The sequence below is a fragment of the Tachysurus vachellii genome, chromosome 10 (assembly GCF_030014155.1).
Source record: "Tachysurus vachellii isolate PV-2020 chromosome 10, HZAU_Pvac_v1, whole genome shotgun sequence".
Lineage (NCBI taxonomy): Eukaryota > Metazoa > Chordata > Actinopteri > Siluriformes > Bagridae > Tachysurus > Tachysurus vachellii.
Genome location: NC_083469.1, coordinates 5,946,659 through 5,967,022, shown reverse-complemented (window position 1 = coordinate 5,967,022; position 20,364 = coordinate 5,946,659). Strand labels below are relative to the sequence as shown.

General features: G+C 38.3%; 1 protein-coding gene across 1 annotated transcript; it reads left to right on the top strand.

Annotated features, from left to right (window-relative positions):
- The first annotated feature begins 7,577 nt into the window (after positions 1-7,577).
- kcnk18 (potassium channel, subfamily K, member 18) lies at positions 7,578-16,530 on the top strand. Its single transcript, XM_060879165.1, has 3 exons — positions 7,578-7,891; positions 8,239-8,376; positions 15,086-16,530. The coding sequence occupies exons 1-3, from the start codon at positions 7,666-7,668 to the stop codon at positions 15,898-15,900; spliced, it is 1,179 nt and encodes a 392-aa protein (XP_060735148.1). The 5' UTR covers positions 7,578-7,665; the 3' UTR covers positions 15,901-16,530.
- Positions 16,531-20,364: the final 3,834 nt, after the last annotated feature.

Below are 20,364 nucleotides of genomic sequence, written 5' to 3'. Positions count from 1 at the left end.
ATTAAAAAAAAATGTAAAATTTTTAATAAAAAAATGTAAAAAAATTTCGCTGTCTGTTCTGGATAAATATAAATATTCCTTTTGTTATTCCATCCTATAATTTTTAATGTAATAGTATTTCTTTAATAAGTATCCAAGCTATGCTGTAAACAACTGTTTTAGGCTCTAAAGCTTCATACAGCATGATTGATGGATATAATGCCTGGTGTTTAAATCAGGACAAAAAGACTGTACTACATAAGTTAGCATTGCCCATATGCACACAGTGTATGTGATGTTATGTATTACATTCTACTCTGCATGCAGCTGCTAAATATATATTTTACTTTTAAACTTTACGGCTCAGTAAGTGGAGCTCCTCTAAACACCGGTCTATATTAATCCAACATAAATAAATAAATGTCATTTCAGACCACACTTTGTGTCAGCGTGTGCTACATTTCAGATCTCAGGCTGCTAGGGTTTATGATCTACATGTACCATATGGAGTGTAGTGTAGATGTGAGTCAGGTGTACTTTACTAATTAAGGGAAAACACTACTATGAGCAGGATGACTAAAGGAGCAGGGCTGGGAATCGACACGGACTCTTCTACACAAGCCAAACACCACAAACCTTGTATAAACAGAATATAATTCTTTAGTGATTCTTTAGCTTAAAAGGTTTCCTTATTTGTCCCAAGCTGAACGTCATGACATCAGACTTGTTCCAAAAGGCATGATGTGGATGCCTTTATGGGCTTTCACATAAATATTTACACTTGGGACACTAAGCAGACGAAGATACCGTCGAAACAACAAATCAGCTTTGACTAGGAGAGCGTTCTATTAGCCAAGATTAATAAAATAAGTCTGTAAAGTGCCAAAGCAGCAGCAGCAGCAGCAGCATCATAAAACACCTCTCCTAGTTTGGGCTTTGTGTGTTTAACGTGTCTCGTAGTGTTTAGTGTAAGGTCCCCTACCGCAGACCGTTACGAAGACGTATTTCAACTAACGATATTAATACATTTGGTATGTAATTTGATCCAAAACAAGTCAGTCAATCTCAATTCTTTTTTTTTTTTCAGTATCAATTAAGAGCTGAAGTTTTTTTTAACTCCTCCACCAGAGCCAAGTTTTAATAATTTTAATACTTTCCAGCTGACTCACACACTGCAGTGAAACGTTCAAGTGCAAGTCAGAGGTCCAGTCTGAATGAAGCCAAGAAGATAGCACTATGTTCCTTTTAGTCTGCTTTGATATCCTGTAGAGTGTGTTTTGGGGGCTTATCTAAGCCTACATATGGCAAATGTATATCTGTACTTTAATAATGTACTAATAAGTGTAAAACAATAATTGGATGCAAATCATAACCGAATTGTTTATTGGTTAATTAAATAAAAAAAACCATTAACACCAAATTTGGAAAAACAAAACAGTTTTAAATAAATGTTCATGTTTTACAGGAAAATGACTCATGTCAGAATGAGCTGTGGACCAATATAATACTCCAGAGAGATAAGAACCAAAGACACGTTTTTTTTTTTGTTTATCTTATATGATTGGGTTATATATGGTTAGGTTATTATGGTGACATCATTTCCAAAGAATGGGAAATAATGGTGTCCGGAAAGTCCGTATTTGTCTAGAAAGGAAAAGAGGTGATAATCAAAATGCACCTGAGGTCAAGCATGATTCGTGTTTGATCAGCGCTGATCTTCAATAAACTCTGTGTAATAAAAAATCTCTGTGTAAGTCTGTCAAATTTGGTCTTTTCTTGATTTTCTTTATCATGCTAGATTGGGCTAGTGGTCAATGTGGTGATTGGAGTCAGATAGATTATTTTCAAGAATCATTTTTGTCTATTTTTTTTTTACCACACTTGTTTCTTTTGTGTGGGAAGTCGTGGCTAATGGTTAGATAGTCTGACTCCTAACCCTAAGGTTGTGGGTTCGAGTCTCAGGCCGGCAATACACGACTGAGGTGCCCTTGAGAAAGGCACCGAACCCCCCAACTGCTCCCCGGGCGCCGCAGCATAAATGGCTGCCCACTGCTGTGTGTTCACGTGTGTGTGTTCACGGTGTGAGAACGGTGTGTGTTTACATTAGAGAACGAATTCTCACCATACTTACGGGTCACCATACTTAGCCGTATGTCACATCACTTTCACTTTAAAACATGAGCCACAGGGATTTTTTTTTTTAATGTAGGTGTTTTTAATTAATCAATTAAAAATGGTATCTGTTGGTAAATTGCTGTAGCATAAAAGGGGAAAGCATTTTGATAAGGCAGAAATAAGCATTGGCTCAATACGGACCTTCAGTTTTTCAATGTAGTGAAATATTTTAAAACGTTATAAAAAATAACATCATCTGCTTTGTTATTTTTCCCAGTTTATTGTTATGTACAGTGTGACGTAAGACCATCACTCACACCAAATACTAACACGGAAGCTAAACTGCTCCCATTCATAACCCTGGAATTTGGTGGAGTCTTCCAGTTCCTGTTTGCTGCTGATCGTAGCCATGTCTGTTTTGCAAAAGGCACTAGGCTAGTATTTTTTTCATCTAGCTAATATGAGACCAAACAAAAACCGAACTTTTTTACAATAATTCAGATCGTCACGTTTGGAGAAAGAAGTGTTGTAACACATAATCACAAGAATATCACACCCACAGAGAAGCACGGTGTTGGGAGCATCATTGCCTTCCTGTCTAATGGGAAATACACATCATCTATTAATGTATCATTAATGGAGCAATGCTTCATGACACAGTACATAATACAATTTGCCAAGAGGAATGGGCGAATATTGATCCACAATGCTGCAAAAGTAACTCTTACCAAAGATGTCCAAAAGATTTAACAGTCAACAAGAGCACTGCAATAATGGGCTGGTTCCAACATAATATGGAATGTTGGAACATTTTATTCTATATCAGTTCAGATTTTTGTTTATGACAATGGATACATCATTTTTTGTTCATATTCATACACTACAGACATTATGTGTGTATGATTGAAGTGGATATAATGTATTTAATGGAGTAATTGACAAGTGTGACAAATGGTGATATTGTGCACTATTACACTAGACTTGCACATTTTTATGAACAGCAGATATGTTAATCCCCTCTGCACTGCTCTTCTCTTTTTCTACCCATGCCGAGACATCCAGACATTGCACCAGCTCTGATCGTCTTCCGTGCAATTAAGTTTTTGGACCTCCACCGAGATGACGCCGACTCTGTGAGAATCCTGAGACATCTACAGATCTACCAGCTCCAGTTGGACTCTGTGATACTTGAATATTTGTAATCACACCATCTAGTGTCACCCATATGAGGATGGGTTCCCCTTGAGTCTGGTTCCTCTCAAGGTTTCTTCCTTTACCAATTTAAGGGAGTTTTTCCTTGCCACTGCTGCCTGAGTCACCTCAGACTTGCTCATTGGGGACAAATACATATACATACATACATACATACATACATACATACATACATACATACATACATACACACTGTGAACTATATATATCTTGAATTTCTATTATATTAATTCTTTATTTTACTCCTTATGTTTATCTTTTGTTCTATGTTTATGTTCTGTAAAGTTTATGTCCATTGTAAAAAGCGCTATACAAATAAACTTGAATTGAATTGAATTGAAGGAAGATCTTTGTTTTGGTCAATTTATATGATTATCCTTACAGAACATCAGAAACAAGGTTCCTCAACTGGTTAGAAGAGCTTATTCTCTGGAGTAGAGTGAGGAGCTCAAACTAACCACTTCAATTGTACTTCAACTATCTTTAAAAAAAAGGATGTCCCTGGGACAGACCGAGGACCTGCTAGAGGGATTAGATTTTACATTATGGAATATTTGAGCACCCATTAGGAGGTGCTGGAGACTGTGGCTATGGATAAAGTGGTCTGGATTGAACTTTTGAGTGTGTTTGTACCACCAAAAGTAAATTAAGGTTCTTCAATAATCTAGCAGTGGCTCGCTGATAGTCTTGGAAGACATAGCTCTTTGATTTTGATCAAAATGTTGGATCACATGATTACACAATTTGTGTAAACATCTGAGCACATCTGAATGACTAGTCAGTAAATGCATATTCCCCAATATTATCGTTTGACAATGCATTTTCTGAATCACTACAAGGTTTTAGCTCTACCTTGTTAAATGTTTATGCAAAAACTAACTCATGTGTTCAATATTCTCTTGTGGTAGCATCACTTAGCTACAAACAAAACACACAAAAGTCCCACATGAATATGACCTGCTAATGATGGTCAAAATAGTGTCCAATGAATAAGTCTGCAGCAGGACCCTGTCTGTGTTGCCAGATCAGGCAGTATCATATACAGTTGTGTCAGAAAAAGGGCTGCATCCACAGTGTAAAGAAAAAAATCAAACCCCAATTCAGAGATGGCAGGTAACAAGGGGTTTTATTAAAAGAAAATAAACCGACACAATACAGAGGAACGGGGGGCACGGTGGCCTAGTGGTTAGCATGTTTGCCTCACACCTCCAGGGTTGGGGTTCACACCTCCGCCTTGTGTGTGTGGAGTTTGCATGTTCTCCCCGTGCCTCGGGGGTTTCCTCCGGGTACTCCGGTTTCGTCCCCCGGTCCAAAGACATGCATGGTAGGTTGATTGGCATCTCTGGAAAAATTGTCCGTAGTGTGTGAGTGTGTGAGTGAATGTGAGTGTGTGTGTGTGTGTTCCCTGCGATGGTTTGGCACTCCATCCAGGGTGTATCCTGCCTTGATGCCCGATGACGCCTGAGATAGGCACAGGCTCCCTGTGACCCGAGAATAGTTTGGATAAGCGGTAGAAAATGAATGAATGAATGAATGAATGAATGATTACAGGTAAACATGAGGGAAGAAAAAAAATAAGCAAAACTAAATAAACAAGATACAACAAAACCAAAAATTTTGTTGCAAAAAAGAGCAAAAAAAGAGCAAACAAATCCAAGAAACAGGAGGCATGCAATGACAAGGACACAGCAAAAAAAACTGATGCAGGACCACAGGATTAAACAGGGAAGGTAATTGGGAAGACATGAGGAGCAGGTATGCTGAGGTGCGAATGGGTAAAGTATAGGGCAGGGCAAATATGTGTAATAACAAAACAAATACAAAGACGCAAGGCACAAGACAAAAAAACGCTAAACTGAAGATGCTTGCTAGCTGTCTTATTTACAAGCACATACACTACAAGTAGGTCTAGAATGATTTGAAATTTAAATAGACATCTTATTAGTCGCATATATAATCATACAAAGTAAAATCATTCAAAATAAAAATGGAATAAAAATAAAATGGCAATAGAATATATATATATATATATATATATATATATATATATATATATATATATATATATATATATATATATATATATATATATATTTAAATGTGTTGAGCAGTTTTCTATACCTGAAACATTTGAGTTAAAAACTATAATCACTGATTGCTATCTGCATAAATATGTAATGGCTTGAAAGGGTAGTGTGTGAAGCTAATGACCAGTGTTGTGTTGCATTAGCTGAGGTTTAGAATGAACTCTATTTAATTACTTTCCCATACTGTACCGTAGCAATGGCACTTATAGATCAACAGAGGATCAGGGGTCCAGTGGAGAACCATGGAGATTTCTACACAGTGTAAAAGTGAGGAAAATCAATCAGCATAGCCTTTTCTGTTCGGGGCCAGACTGATGGTCCAGGACAAACATACTCTGCACATATTTGTATGGCTAGACAGGTGCTTTTAGGCTATTTAATCCCTTTGTCTTTGAGCTGATGGAAGTAATTTGACAACAATTTATAGAACTTACATATAGATATTTAATAAAGGTTTATTTTGTATATTTTAGTTTCAGGTTTATCTTAAAGACTTTTTAAAGACATTCAAAAATTAATTTTTGGATGCAAATGAAACACTATGCTTGTGCTAGGCTATCATTCCCTCAAGGACGTCATTCTCTCTCTCTCTCTCTCTCTCTCTCTCTCTCTCTCTCTCTCTCCCACCAAGCAGCCAATTGTGACCATCTGTGTTGTCATGTATGTAGAAGAGGGTAGATAGCGCTTTTCCCCAACTGTTGCATTACACCATACCTATTTTTTATTTTATTTAATTTTCAAAGCTTTTTCCATAAGAATCCCACAAGTGCACAATCTCCATTGTATTCTTAGAGTCTTTTTTATGTTTCTTATCTTTTGCTGTTATATTTTAATTTATACTTTATTATAAAAACTAACACGAATCTCAGTTATGGAGAATCACACTTTAGTAGAGTATTCTTGTACAATGTTGTCTGCTCGCTTTGCCTCTATCAGACCAACAGTCCTTGCCTGAGCAGCTTGTCTTCAGCAGCTAGGCTATAAATATATAAAGAAGTTGTGTGTGTCCACATGCCAGGTAATTGTTCAGCTGTAGAGAGGTTCAGATGGTTGATTTTATTGTCAACAGACATAAGAATGTTTCTATTGACTTTTAGCAGGAGTTGACTGGCTTATAGCTGAACATTGCAGGTAAGCAATTACTGATTTTAGCCTACATGTTGTTGTTTTTTTTTTTTTTGCACAGTACACAAGCTCCATCCATTACATCCATAAATGGAAAGAGACCACTGTAAAATCACCACTGCCAAGATATTATTTGGGTAGTAGATTTTTCCTGGCAAAGCAAAGACACTGACATTGTAATAGGTACAGTATATTGGTGGTACACATTTATCAAGTGGTGGTTTAATCACCTAAGTGTCACGCTTACAAGCTGCAAAGGCTAGTAAAATACACAGTGCATAAAATCCCAGGAAGAAGTAGACCTTCACCCGTCGTTTGACGTTTGAAGATATCCAGTGGCTCAGCTGTTTGGACCTCTAGTGGAAGTTCATTCCACCAGCTTGGTGCTAGAACAGAGAAGTCTTGCTGTATTCCTACCTCTTACCCCTAGAGATGGTGGGACCGGTCGAGCACTCTGAGGGAGTGAGGAGCAGTGCAAGGAGCATCAAGTGCACAAGTCAATACATGTTCAAGGGCACTATGATTGTAATGGGAATGTACACTATATGGGCAAATGTACGTGGACACCTGACCGTCACACTCATATGTGGTTCTTCCCCAAACTGTCAGGGTGCTTGGTCAGGTGTCCACAGCCAGGGTGGTTAAAATTATGCTTGTAGTTTGTTTATATTTTACAAAATAGACTGGATTCAATTGAACAGAAAATTGGTCATGTTCAAACTAAAATAATGTATTCATGTCTACCTGAGACTTATTTTAAACAAGAGTGATGTGCCTGGGGTTGAGAAAACACCATGCGCACTGTTTGTTTGTTTGTTAGCTTTGTATTGTTGTGTTGTATTTTTTTGTTTGTTTGTTTTTTAGATTGCGCACTGGATACATAGCACTTATCGTATTAACCATAATAGGCATTACGTAAGAAATGAATAATCTCTCAACTCAATGCCCGATTATTAATTCAGAACAATAGTTGCCTCGAGAGGAGGCGCAATCTGTCTGTTTAATAACCAAAGACTTTGGGATCATGCTTTTATGCCCTCGGGTGGGTCTTAAACGTATTCGAGCAAACTGGCAACCCGCCATAAGTCGTGCGTGGGGACGCTGACACGCATAACATGTAGAGGACGAATAGGCAGAGTGCTAGAAGATGTCCGTGGCTGTGAAAGTGCGGCGCGCGCGGCCGGCGGTGGGGAGGAGAGCGGCCAGATGCGTGTGGGCGCTTTTTCCTCACGCGGTGCTCATCCTCTCTCTCATCGGATACGCCGTGCTCGGTGCCGTAGTCTTCCAGGAGCTCGAGGGAAGGCCGAGAAACGGCACGAATGAGTACCGAAATTTCGTGCGCCAAGTCGTCGCGACCGTGCGCAATAACACCGGTATGATCAGAGCATACTTTCTTCCTTTCTTTGTTTCTTGGCTATGTCACTAACTTCTGTAATAATAATAATAATAATAATAATAATAATAATAATAATAATAATAATAATAATAACAATATTTTTTATTCCTGATAGAACTGCATAATGTTCTACTAACATCACTGAATGTAAAGTCTAAAGCGCAAACGAATGAAACGTTTATCCAGCTGTTGCAGATCACTTCTAGTCATTGAGCTGAATTGTATTGCAGTTTAGTTCTGCATGCTTTGCTCTGTAGTAATCTTTATCACATGAAAATGATGAATCGCGAACGTGAAAAGCATGTTGTTTTTATGGATGTTCAGATGAGTCTGAGGAGGTTCTCATGGGTGCTGTAGAGCAGACGATCAGAGGGGGATACCAATCTGTGTGGTCTCAGAGTCATGAAAACTGGACCTTTTATGGCTCTCTCTTCTTCTGCTGCACCGTCTTCACCACTGTGGGTGAGGAAACACTTCTCGCTGTTGTTTTTTTTTTTTCTTCAGTATTCATCCATGCTTTGCCATTTTGCTTTCTGTTTCTTTCCTTTGTTTCATGGCTTTTCATTGTTTTGCATGTAAACTGACATAATGTATAATACATGTCTTTTAAACTCCTGGAGTTGTTTTATTTAGCTGTTCCTATGTCAATTCTTATACTCTATAACTGTCAGAGTCCTTTTCCAGCATAGACCTTTACTCTGGGTCACTGCATCCATTATGACAAAGCTTTTAAAAAGGAAACCAGAAGTAAAACACTGCTGCAATATCAAAATTTTTACTGTAAAAAATCAGAATTTTTTACTTTATTAAAAAAAAATTACATAAGATCCCACTGAGGTTTGCATGTATTGATAATAACACTTTTGTAATATTGTAAGAAAAAAATTCAGCATGCTCTTAATGTTCTTAAGAGCAAATCAAATATCGCTCATGGATGCAACCATCATGAGAATCATCTTGCCTTTATCTACAGCATATAGAGCTGAGTGTTTATTTCATCTGTTTTTTTGTTTTTGTTTTTGGGTTTGTGTGCTTGTTTGATTGAACATCGAATGATCGTCTCCGATTAGTGTCTCATCCATGGCCCAAATCTGATAGAGGGCTTTGTAATTGGACAGTTATTAGGTTTCATTGTGGAACGAACGCTGATGGGGTTTGACTAAAATGCAATGATGCATCATTTGGAGAAATGAGAAAAAAGAAGTGGTGTTAAGGAGCTTACACAAAAAACATATAAGATGCAACAAGGGAAATTTTCACTGTACAGTCAGAATATAAGTTCTGGAAATATCTGCACTGTGTTTTATTGTACTTTAGACTTTAGATCAGTCAGATGCTTCCTCTCTCTCTCTCTCTCTCTCTCTCTCTCTCTCTCTCTCTCTCTCTCTCTCTATCTCTCTCTTTAACTGGCAGGAGATTTATTTGCACAATATATTATGTACTTTGCTTCTAATCAGCTATCGTGAGCACACAGAACCTAAGCTGTAATCAGGCCAACTGCGTAAGAACAGCAGAAAGAACAGAGATGCTCCTTTATGAGCTGTGAATAGTGTCATGTTCATATCGTCACATTTATTTTGAGGAAGCATCACTAGTGTTGTGAAAAGTGTAAAAGAAGTGAAACAGTGAAACAGTTATTGATGAAAATCATTTAAAAATAAAAGAGGAAATTGCTTTAAAGCTCGTGTGAGAAATGCAATAGAACAACGTTCGCCCTTTTGTGGGAATATTTTTAATTTCTGATGATGCCACACTCATTCATGGTCAGGAGATTGGGTGGAAAAGATAGAAGACTTATTTTTCTAATTCTGCAAATGTTTTTGGAATAGAATTGTTTCTCAAAGGTGCCTCTGTGGAAACAGAATCCAGATCCAAATGGATAACAAATGATCCAAACAGATCCAGATCCAAAATGGGTAATAAAGACAACAAGACAACAGTTATAAATAGTGGAGGTAATTAGCGAAACATAAGGATCAGGTGTGCAGAGACAGGAACGGGATAAGGATCTGGCAAGGCAAACACACGTGAAAAGATAAAACATAAACAAAAGCACATGGCACAAGATATAAACAAACAATCCAAGCCATTGTGACAATTTATTTTATGCAAACACTTCATTCTTGATCAGAAGGACCCTCAGGAGAAATGGCAGTCAATTACAGTGAATTTCTAATAATTAAAAAGAAACGTTTCTTAAGATACTTACAAAAGAATTACAGTCAGAGGGAAAAAAAGTACAGTGTCTTGTAATTCTGATTTTTCTTATTTTGTCCCACTTGAAAGTTTTTACTTTTTCGGTTGAAATGATTATTAAAATTAATTAAAAAATTTTTTTTATTTGAGAATAACGTTTGTTTATAGAAGTTAGTGGGGACAACACAATTGTTATGTAGAGCCTGATAAATAAATATTATAGAATATATGATTATTATTATCATTCATTCGTTCATTCATTTTCTACCGCTTATCCGAACTACCTCGGGTCACGGGGAGCCTGTGCCTATCTCAGGCGTCATCGGGCATCAAGGCAGGATACACCCTGGACGGAGTGCCAACCCAACGCAGGGCACACACACACACTCTCATTCACTCACACACTCACACACTACGGACAATTTTCCAGAGATGCCAATCAACCTACCATGCATGTCTTTGGACCGGGGGAGGAAACCGGAGTACCCGGAGGAAACCCCCGAGGCACGGGGAGAACATGCAAACTCCACACACACAATGCGGAGGCGGGAATCGATCCCCCAACCCTGGACGTGTGAGGCGAACGTGCTAACCACTAAGCCACCGTGCCCCCCCCTGATTATTATTATTATTATTATTATTATTATTATTATTATTATTATTATTATTATTATTATTATTATTATTGAAACATGGAATTTTCTTTATACGTGACTGTATAGGTACTGTACATGCTGTGCATTTGCTGAAGCTCTTTTGTGACAGTCCAAATCATTCGTGTCAGTGTGGAGGAACTGATTTTATAATCAGTGTGTAGATGCGGTCTCAGTGTCAGGGTCTCTGATGATGGACAACATAGTCTGTTAACTTAACTTACGCTTTTCTGGCCTCGAGTTTCGTAATCTTAAAGATTGAATTCTGACAGAATCAGCAGTCTTAAAAGGAACTGTTCTTTGAATCCAAGTTCGGTTAATTTATTTTTAATCATTTAGTACCTCTTTATTATTATTATTATTATTATTATTATTATTATTATTATTATTATTATTATTATTATTATTATTACCATACATGTTTAAACAACTTGTATTGTGAAAAAACTGCCTATAGTATTGATAACAGCAAAACCCCCATTTCTGAAGTTTCAGTTTAAATTATTTCACAATTTTAATCAACAGTTTGATTAAAATGTTTTTTTTTTAAATATAATCTTTTCATTTATAAGCATGACTTTTCAAAACATATAAAAGTAATAACACAAATTTTACCTTTCTTAAAATTACCAAACTGTTTCAATACAAAAGGTTTTTTTTACTCTTTAACAGTTCTACATACAGTAGAATCATTATTTTTGGGAATAGGTTCTATTGGCCAAGTGCAGAACCCCAGGGTTCTATATAGAAGCCCAAGGAACCTCTATTTTTTTAAAGAGTGTACTTTATGTACTTCCATGCAGCTGTTTCCTATGGGCACAATAATTTTATAGCTGTAGCCTGAACTTAAAATCAGAATACAGAATTCAAATAAATTTGTTTCAAATGTTTTGTTGAGAGCAAAGCAGTTTGTTGAGAGCAGAAATGTGAATCTCGTGTGTTTTTTAAAGGGTTACGAGAAAAGGGAAAACTCAAAACTTTATTTTGCCACATAAACATTATAGTACAGTGAAATTCTTTCTTCAAATATCCCAACTTTTTGTGGTTGCGGTCCGAGCACAGGGTCAGACATGATACAGTGATAGCCTGGAGCTTAAAGGGGTTAATGCCTTGCTCAAGGGTCCAACAGAGGCATCTTATCAGATCTGTGGCTTGAACCTCTGTCCTCCGATCAACAACCCAGAGACTCAACATTCACAATTTTTATATTATACACTTACAATGGACCTGTGTTGAGTCTAGGCATTTTCCATTTTCTGTCTTATGCTTTGTGGAAACCTTTTCGGAGGTCTTTAGATTCAGACGTTCATCGCTAACATTTCAATTCAGAGTTTGAGCTTGTCCTTATTAGCACAGTTCAAATCCTTGTACATTCCACCGGCATCAGCAATATCATCATTTCTGTCTGCTTTTTCTCTCTCTGCTTTCCTTTGTGTGTGTGTGTCTCATTGGGTCTCTGTTTGTTTCTCTGTGTCTCGTGATGGGCATCATTTTAAAGGTATGTCTTCAAGGCTTTAGCCAACAAAGACTCAGCTATGGTGCTATTTCCACTATAATCTAACACACCTGATCCAAATCATCAACACCATCTGAATATTAGATGCAGATGTGATACTTTTCTACATCCATCCGTGGAAAAGTAACACTATACGATACGACTGACCGAGCCGTTTAAACCGTATATGGGCTACAGCCGATAACTGGCTAATCTACTAAATATTACAGAAATTAGATGTACCTTATAGTCTGGCCACTTGTCCATGAAGCATTAGGAGACGTTTAACACACACACACACTAACCACTGTAGCACAAACATGGTTTAAATCAATTTTATGCCATGATACTTTATGGAAAATGTTCCAAGAATGATTAAGACTAATGGCATAAAGAAGAAATTCTCCTTAAAACATTTAATCAATATGACTAACACACATAATGCAGTTGTTGTGGTTTGGATCGTAAGACAGAGAGCTTGAGTTGGCTCAGTCTCAGGATGTTATGTCCTCATCCATTAGCCATGCACTGCAGATGTCCATTAAGGGTGGGTTTAGTCAACCATCGGAACAATCCTTAAGTGATTATTGGTGGATGAGAAGGAGAAAAGCCATCGGTCGGGGTCGAAGCGGATCCGGAGTCTATCCCTATGTGTTAGGTGGGAATACACCCTGGATGGTATCTCTAAATTCTGTAATGCTGTAATACAAACATCTCTTGCTGTTCTTTCTGTTTGAGCATGTGTTGGTCCTGAACGGTCTGTTTCCAAAGTAAAATAATTAATGCACATCTTCAGATGATCAGATTAGACAATGCAAACTCAATCACTACAATAATCAGTCCTGAAGTGGAGAATTCTGGGTAGCTGCTCAGTCCAATCGATTTAACCAATATCTTGTAACAGAGGGGTAAATTAAAAGATCATACATTCATCCATCCATTTATTCAGCTTCATTTTTCTGTATTCTGGTTCATGGTTGCAGTGGAAACCAGGACACCGCTCACATGCTCAGGGTTGAATAATTCTTAAAAAATGATTCATTACTACATAATGTCTCAAAAGAATGATCTCAAAAGACTATGTTACATAAATTCTATTTAAAAAATTGTATGCTGGGGGTCACGGTGGCTTAGTGGTTTTTTGTCCGTAGTGTGTGATTGCGTGAGTGAAAGAGAGTGTGTGTGTGTGCCCTGCGATGGGTTGGCACTCCGTCCAGGGTGTATCCTGCCTTGATGGCCAATGACCCGAGGTAGTTCGGATAAGCGATAGAAAATGAATGAATGAATGAATTGTATGCTACTGGAAATGATACCATGGACACAATCCATGAAGAAGCAGCTGTCTTGAACCTGTGCATCTGATTTAACATCTGACAGTGAAACTTGTAAAATATTGTCTATATACAGCTGTAGCTGTTAAAGAGAACACTCTAGAACTGCGGATGTTCTCATCACACTCCTGAGAGAATTGCAGCATACAGCATTTCTTCCAAGCAGTTACAAATCCGCCATCTGATTTTGTAGCTCTGGCAGATGTACTGTATACAGTCTCTAAGAGTTGATAACAGCTTAGTTGGCGAGCGGCAGAAACCTCAACCACAGGGCTTAACAGCAATCTCATAAACTATTTCCTTTTTATTGAAATTTGATGGGGAAGAAAACCTTCTTTAATGGATGTGCAGTAAGAGTATGTTAGGTTTGATCTAATGTAATGTAATGTAATTTGTTTTGTTTTGGTTTTTTTAACAGGAATTTCTGTATCAAATCTCAGATCCTGTGTTGTGTTCTACATTTCTGTTTCATTTCAGTTGTATGTTACTGTTTCGGGGTAAATACTAAAGCTAAGTCAAGTCAAGAAACGTTTATTGTTATTTCAACCTAAATTGCTGGTGCAGTACATACAGTAGTAAAATGAAACAGCATTCCTTCAGGACCCTGGTGCTACAGAACTACAGGAGACACTACACTCTCTAGAAGTACACCAACACAGTACATGACACTGCAAGACAGTACAGTACAATAACAGGCACTGCAGCGCAAAACAGTGACAAGTTTTATAATGAATAAAGTGCAATAGTAAAATGCTGTGGATGTAAAATACGAAAGATCGTTAGCAGCAATTTAATGATGTAGAGTTTAGTATGATGGTGTGTTTGTGTGTGTTGGTGTGTGTGTACAGTAGGTGGTCTTGGGTGGTTGGAATCATTCTAGTCTCTGGGTATTGAGGTATTTCTGGCTTTGAAACTGTCACTCAGTTTGGCTGTGGGGGCTTGAATGCTTCGGAGGAAGGTGAATGGTGCGAGTGGTGTGAGTTGAGTTTAGGATTGTCTACAATTCTAATAGCTTTGCGAATGCATCTTGTGGTGTCATTCATAGCTAATGAGTTGTGCTAAATGTTCAACCTGCCACGTGTTGGTCATCAGAACTGGAACTTTATACCTCAAACACTGATGTACTCATGACTCAGAATTCAGCAACACACACCAACATACTAAAACTGTCACGGTTTTACTTTGATTAATGAACTGTACAGATGAACAGATAAATAATCCCTGTTCCAAATTGAATAAAGTTGTAGATTACTTCCTCTATAAAGTACATTATCTGAATTTTATGAATACAGAATACAGTCAGGTGAGCAGAATAGGAAAACCATAGCAAAACCATGACATCTTTTTCTTAATACACAGAGACTTCTAGGCCATGCAAATTAAAAATCAATCAATCAATTAAACTGTATATAAACATATTGAAGAGTTTTTACTTTAAATATATATACTTATATATACTTATATATAAAATAACCACCATCCTCTATCTGTCTCAGGTTATGGAGAGATCTACCCAGTGACTGGTCCTGGAAGAGCAGCATGTATCATCTATGCCATGCTGGGAATTCCACTCATGCTTTTAGTCATTTCAGATGTTGGTGACTTTCTAGCAATGCTCGTCTCCAACGCTTACCAAAGGTTACACTCTTCCTGCAAACATCTTCTCACTCGGGTGAGAAACCTCTGCAGAAGCCAGGAAAGTGTTGCAATTCATAATAGCATCTACACCTGCAGTCAGGAAATAGTGGTGAGTAAACCAATGGACATTCGTGAAGTGATGCTCAAACAGTCAACTGTTAAGCAAAAATCCAGCCAGTTTCTCAAAAATGTCGCAATCTTTGAGAAGATCATTGAACGGGAGAAATTTGGTCAGAATGGACCTCTGGTGCGCACATGTTCTTGCCACGAGCTCAATCGGATGCCACCTGTGCCTTTGGACTTCAAGATGTGGGATTTTTCTATCATAGGCCAAGAGATGGAGAGTTTGAATGTGCCGTTCTTGTTGATCCTGTTCGTCGTCTTTGCTTATATACTGAGCTGGGCGCTGATCCTGCCACTGTGGGAGACGGACTTATACTGGTTCGATGCGTTCTACTTCTGCTTCATAACGCTTACAACTATTGGTTTTGGTGACATTGTGCCCAAGCACCCCAAGTTCTTCATGCTGACCTTCCTTTTCATCATCACAGGCATGGCCATTATGAGCATGGCCTTTAAGTTGGGTCAGTCACGTATCATCAGCTGTTATCACCGCTGCATCGGCTGCCTCAGCTGCCTCGGCGTGGGAAAGAAGGGCAAGTACAAGGTTTAGGACATGGAAATTGGGCACCATGTTGAAAATGTTGAGAATCCATGAGTAAAGTAGACAAATGTTTTTTTTTCTAAATCTTCTTACTGATTTTTTGTCAGTGTTTGAGCTTCCACAAGCTGCAAGGAAGGTTAGATACTGTAGATGGATGAATTATGAGTATTTATGATGCATGGGCGTGGGTTAAAGTTCAGCTTTTTACATTTCTCCCTAAAGAATACTGGATATTGTTGGAGCGCTGCATTGTGAGACCAACTGGTTTGCAGCCCTGACAACATTAACGTTATGGGTGCAAGCTAATTTTTACCTTTTTCTCTCTTATAGTTTTTATGGCGGGGGGCACGGTGGCTTAGTGGTTAGCACGTTCGCCTCACACCTCCAGGGTTGGGGGTTCGATTCCCGCCTCCGCCTTGTGTGTGTGGAGTTTGCATGTTCTCCCCGTTTCCTCCGGGTACTCTGGTTTCCTCCCCCGGTCCAAAGACATGCATGGTAGGTTGATTGGCATCTCTGGAAAATTGTCCGTAGTGTGTGATTGCGTGAGTGAATGAGAGTGTGTGTGCCCCCTGCGATGGGTTGGCATTTCGTCCAGGGTGTATCCTGCCTTGATGCCCAATGACGCCTGAGATAGGCACAGGCTCCCCGTGACCCGAGGTAATTCGGATAAGCGGTAGAAAATGAGTGAGAGAGAGTTTTTATGGCCATGAAGTGGTGGAAAAGCACCAAAAGAGCTTGCAATTATCAATATTCAGTATTCAGCTTCCAGAGCAGAGCCAGAACTCATTTCCGGTCCAAAATGTTACTAAACTTGTTTGTTTTATCAATAACACAGAGCTGAAACAGTATTTTCCTGAGCTGCATTAATATTGCATAAATAGCGAGTACGAAATAAATTCAACTGAAATGTACCAACTAATACAAACTGTGGGCATCTTTATATAATATACTTTTTCACCACAGCCCCTTTAAACAATTATGTCACTTTAAACCAATTGTGTGCTAAGGGTCACATCAGCATAGAGGAAATTTAACACCACAGTCTTTTGCCTTATTCTTGCTCTCGTGGTGTGATCATGAAGTTTTAGACCTAACATACTGATTATTTTCATTTCCACTGCTGGGACCTTGAAAAATCTGCTTATTTTTATGCCATAGTATAGAAATTGTAAGTTCTTGAACCAGGACAGGGCTCTTGAGTAAGCCCCAATATGTTTACACTGCATGTTATCAGACCTGCAGGTCACTTTGCATGTGCAAAATGAGTTTGGTAACCCATATATCCACATAACTAGATAAGGCATCACATGTGATGTAAAGATAATGTAAGAAACCCGGTGGTTTAGTAATCAAATACAACCATGACAAACACATCCTGTCTAGAAAAACAAAACATTCTTGTACAATATTGTTGCATATTTGCCTTTGTATTTCAAGCAAACCTACACAATAAACTAGTGTTGTCAACTGCTATACAGTAGGTTGTACAGTTCAGTTAAAAATAACCGATAGTCATTGATAGAGCCTTGATTAATAATATTTCACATGTGAGCCATGTTATTCTGGATTTTTCTTAGGCTTAGATGACACAATACCACACCAGTAACTTGGATAGTTTAATGAGCTAACAGAATCATAAACAATTACAAAAGAATGAACGATATAATATTGAATTTGGGTTTATTGGAAGCATATTAAACACCTTAAAGGTGCCCTTCCACACAAAACCGTTTTTTACTTGTATTTTTTGATATGTGTTAGGTCCATATGTGTTTGTGTTGTGTCGGGAATGAAATCAGGTCAGTTGGAAAAGCTGGTCACTCTGACGTCAGAGTGACTGAGCTCATTACTATTCATGAGCTCTCCCACTTGAGACCGCGCCCCCAGAATAGCTCAGTGAGTTTCCTATACAGCAAGGATGGCTGAACGTCAACGGGCTTGTGAAGAAGCCATTCTGCTGCAATTCCAGGTGATTGTAAACAAATTTCCTCTAGCCTAGGCTACTTATTGCGCTGGGTGAATGAATAGTCATGCTCTCATATCCTAGCGGTTAGCCAACCGGAGCCAAGCAGCATAGCTCATTTGAATATTCATGAGAACTGGCGGGGGGCACGGTGGCTTAGTGGTTAGCACGTTCGCCTCACACCTCCAATGTCGGGGTTCGATTCCCGCCTCCACCTTGTGTGTGTGGAGTTTGCATGTTCTCCCCGTGCCTCGGGGGTTTCCTCCGGGTACTCCGGTTTCCTCCCCCAGTCCAAAGACATGCATGGTAGGTTAATTGGAATCTCTGGAAAAATTGTCCCTAGTGTGTGATTGCGTGAGTGAATGAGAGAGTGTGTGTGCCCTGCGATGGGTTGGCACTCCGTCCAGGGTGTATCCTGCCTTGATGCCCAATGACGCCTGAGATAGGCACAGGCTCCCCGTGACCCGAGGTAGTTCGGATAAGCGGTAGAAAATGAATGAATGAATGAATGAGAACTGGCGCAAATCGAGCTGAGTCTTCCTGCAGGCTTTCTATACCACACTAGAATGGCTTGAAACAAGGTAACCAAGGCATTCTTTCCACAAAAAAATGTTACAGAGTCCATGTTAAACTTCAGACATTACCACAAAAGTAATGAAATACGTGTGGCAGGGCACCTTTAAATGTAATTAACAGTAGCTTTGGATATGCTACAGTATACATCCTTTACCCGAAGAAGCCCACAGAGTTATATTACATGTTACAGTTATATGTGGGATGTGGTAGTCTAGTGGTTAAGGTGTTGGACTACTGATCGGAAGGTCATGATTTCGAAACCCAGGTCCACCAAGCTGCCACTGCTGGGCCCCTGAGCAAGGCCCTCAATTGCTCAGTTGTATAAATTGAAATAAATTGTAAGTCAAGGACAAGGGTGTCTGCTAAATGACAGAAATGTAAATATTACAAGAACCATCATAGCTTGTCACATATTGCTGTGCTGTATTCATGTTGGGAGTAATAGTGTAATTTACTGACAAGTTCATACAGTAATTCTGAGATCTGAGCTGAAACTGCTTAGTATTTCCAAATGTACAGTAGACATATCTCAGAACACAGAGTTGGGTTAAATGTCTTGCTCACACGATTTCTAACCGGTTTACAATCTTCTGCTAAGCCTTCAAAGTGCGTAAAAGCCGTATCGACGCCCTCGTTTCAAGTGCATTTGGTGTGGGCTGTTCCTTTCTTAAAAACACCTAACTTTCTTGAAATCACATGACACAACTGAAAATGAAACTGTATTCTGTTATTGTTTCACTGCCGTCACAATGAATGTGTTTTTCTTCACGTGACCAAATAAATTTGACATGCTTATGTGACCGAGATCGCAACTCGTGAACGCAGAAGGAGAAGAAGTCGATTTTGTGCACCAGGAGCTCTCAAACATTCTGTTTAAATGACCCTTAATATTATAAATTATTAATGTGAGTTTTTCTGCCATCCCAGGTCTTGACTTTGTTTATTGGTATTAAATAAACGTTTTGGCAATTTTCCATGTTGTATTTCTTGACCCCTTCTTTTCTTTTCTCTTCATCCACCGATTTATGAGTCACTTGTATGAGCTGAGAAATTTGTCTGTGTTTTTATCGCTATCACGTGTACACTATTCGTGCGTGTCAGGATAATAAAAACAGCAAAATAGCATGAAGAGTCTTCATTTATATTTGACTTGTTTCAGTGTGACTCCCAGAAACATCCCAGCCAAAAAAAAAGTCTTTTTTATTTAAAAAAAAAAAAAAAAAGTCTATTTAATATCTGTAAAATAAATGAATAAAACAAAAGAGAGTTTCTTTTTGTAAATCAATTGACCCCACATGACGTCATGAGCCCTAGTTTGGGATTCTACGATGTACAATTTTTTGTTTATACGTCGACCGCCGTCTTCCACCAGGAAACTGACCGCAATATAAGAGGGAAATCCATTGTGAAGGAACAGAACCCAAAATATCAAGATCATATAAATATCCCTGCCATTTGATTAAATAAACAAATATTTAAAATATAATATATACTATAAATAAGATATAAATAATGCAAAATTTAAAAAAAATATATATACATTTCTTTACATGATTTTCAATCTGTTTGTGTTCGTTGCAAATGTTAACCACCAAATTAAATATTACTCATAATGCATTTTATAATTGCTGAATTTTATTTTTTATTTTGACTTCGAAAATAGAAGAGTGTCTACAGCACATAGAATATTCCAAACAGACGTTATATCTGAGTGAAGGTACAGTAAAGGTGAGACAAAAGGCCAACATATCAACCTCCTGATGATCTGATGATGTATCTTTACATACCTACACATACGGCTTTAGAAACCCGTTTCCTTTATGCATACGGATTACTTTCCGCCTGAGGATACAATGCAAAAAGAAACTGCAAAATGTGCAATTTTCTTATATGAATGATAGCGTCCAGAGTTTACATTTTATTGCATTTTACTA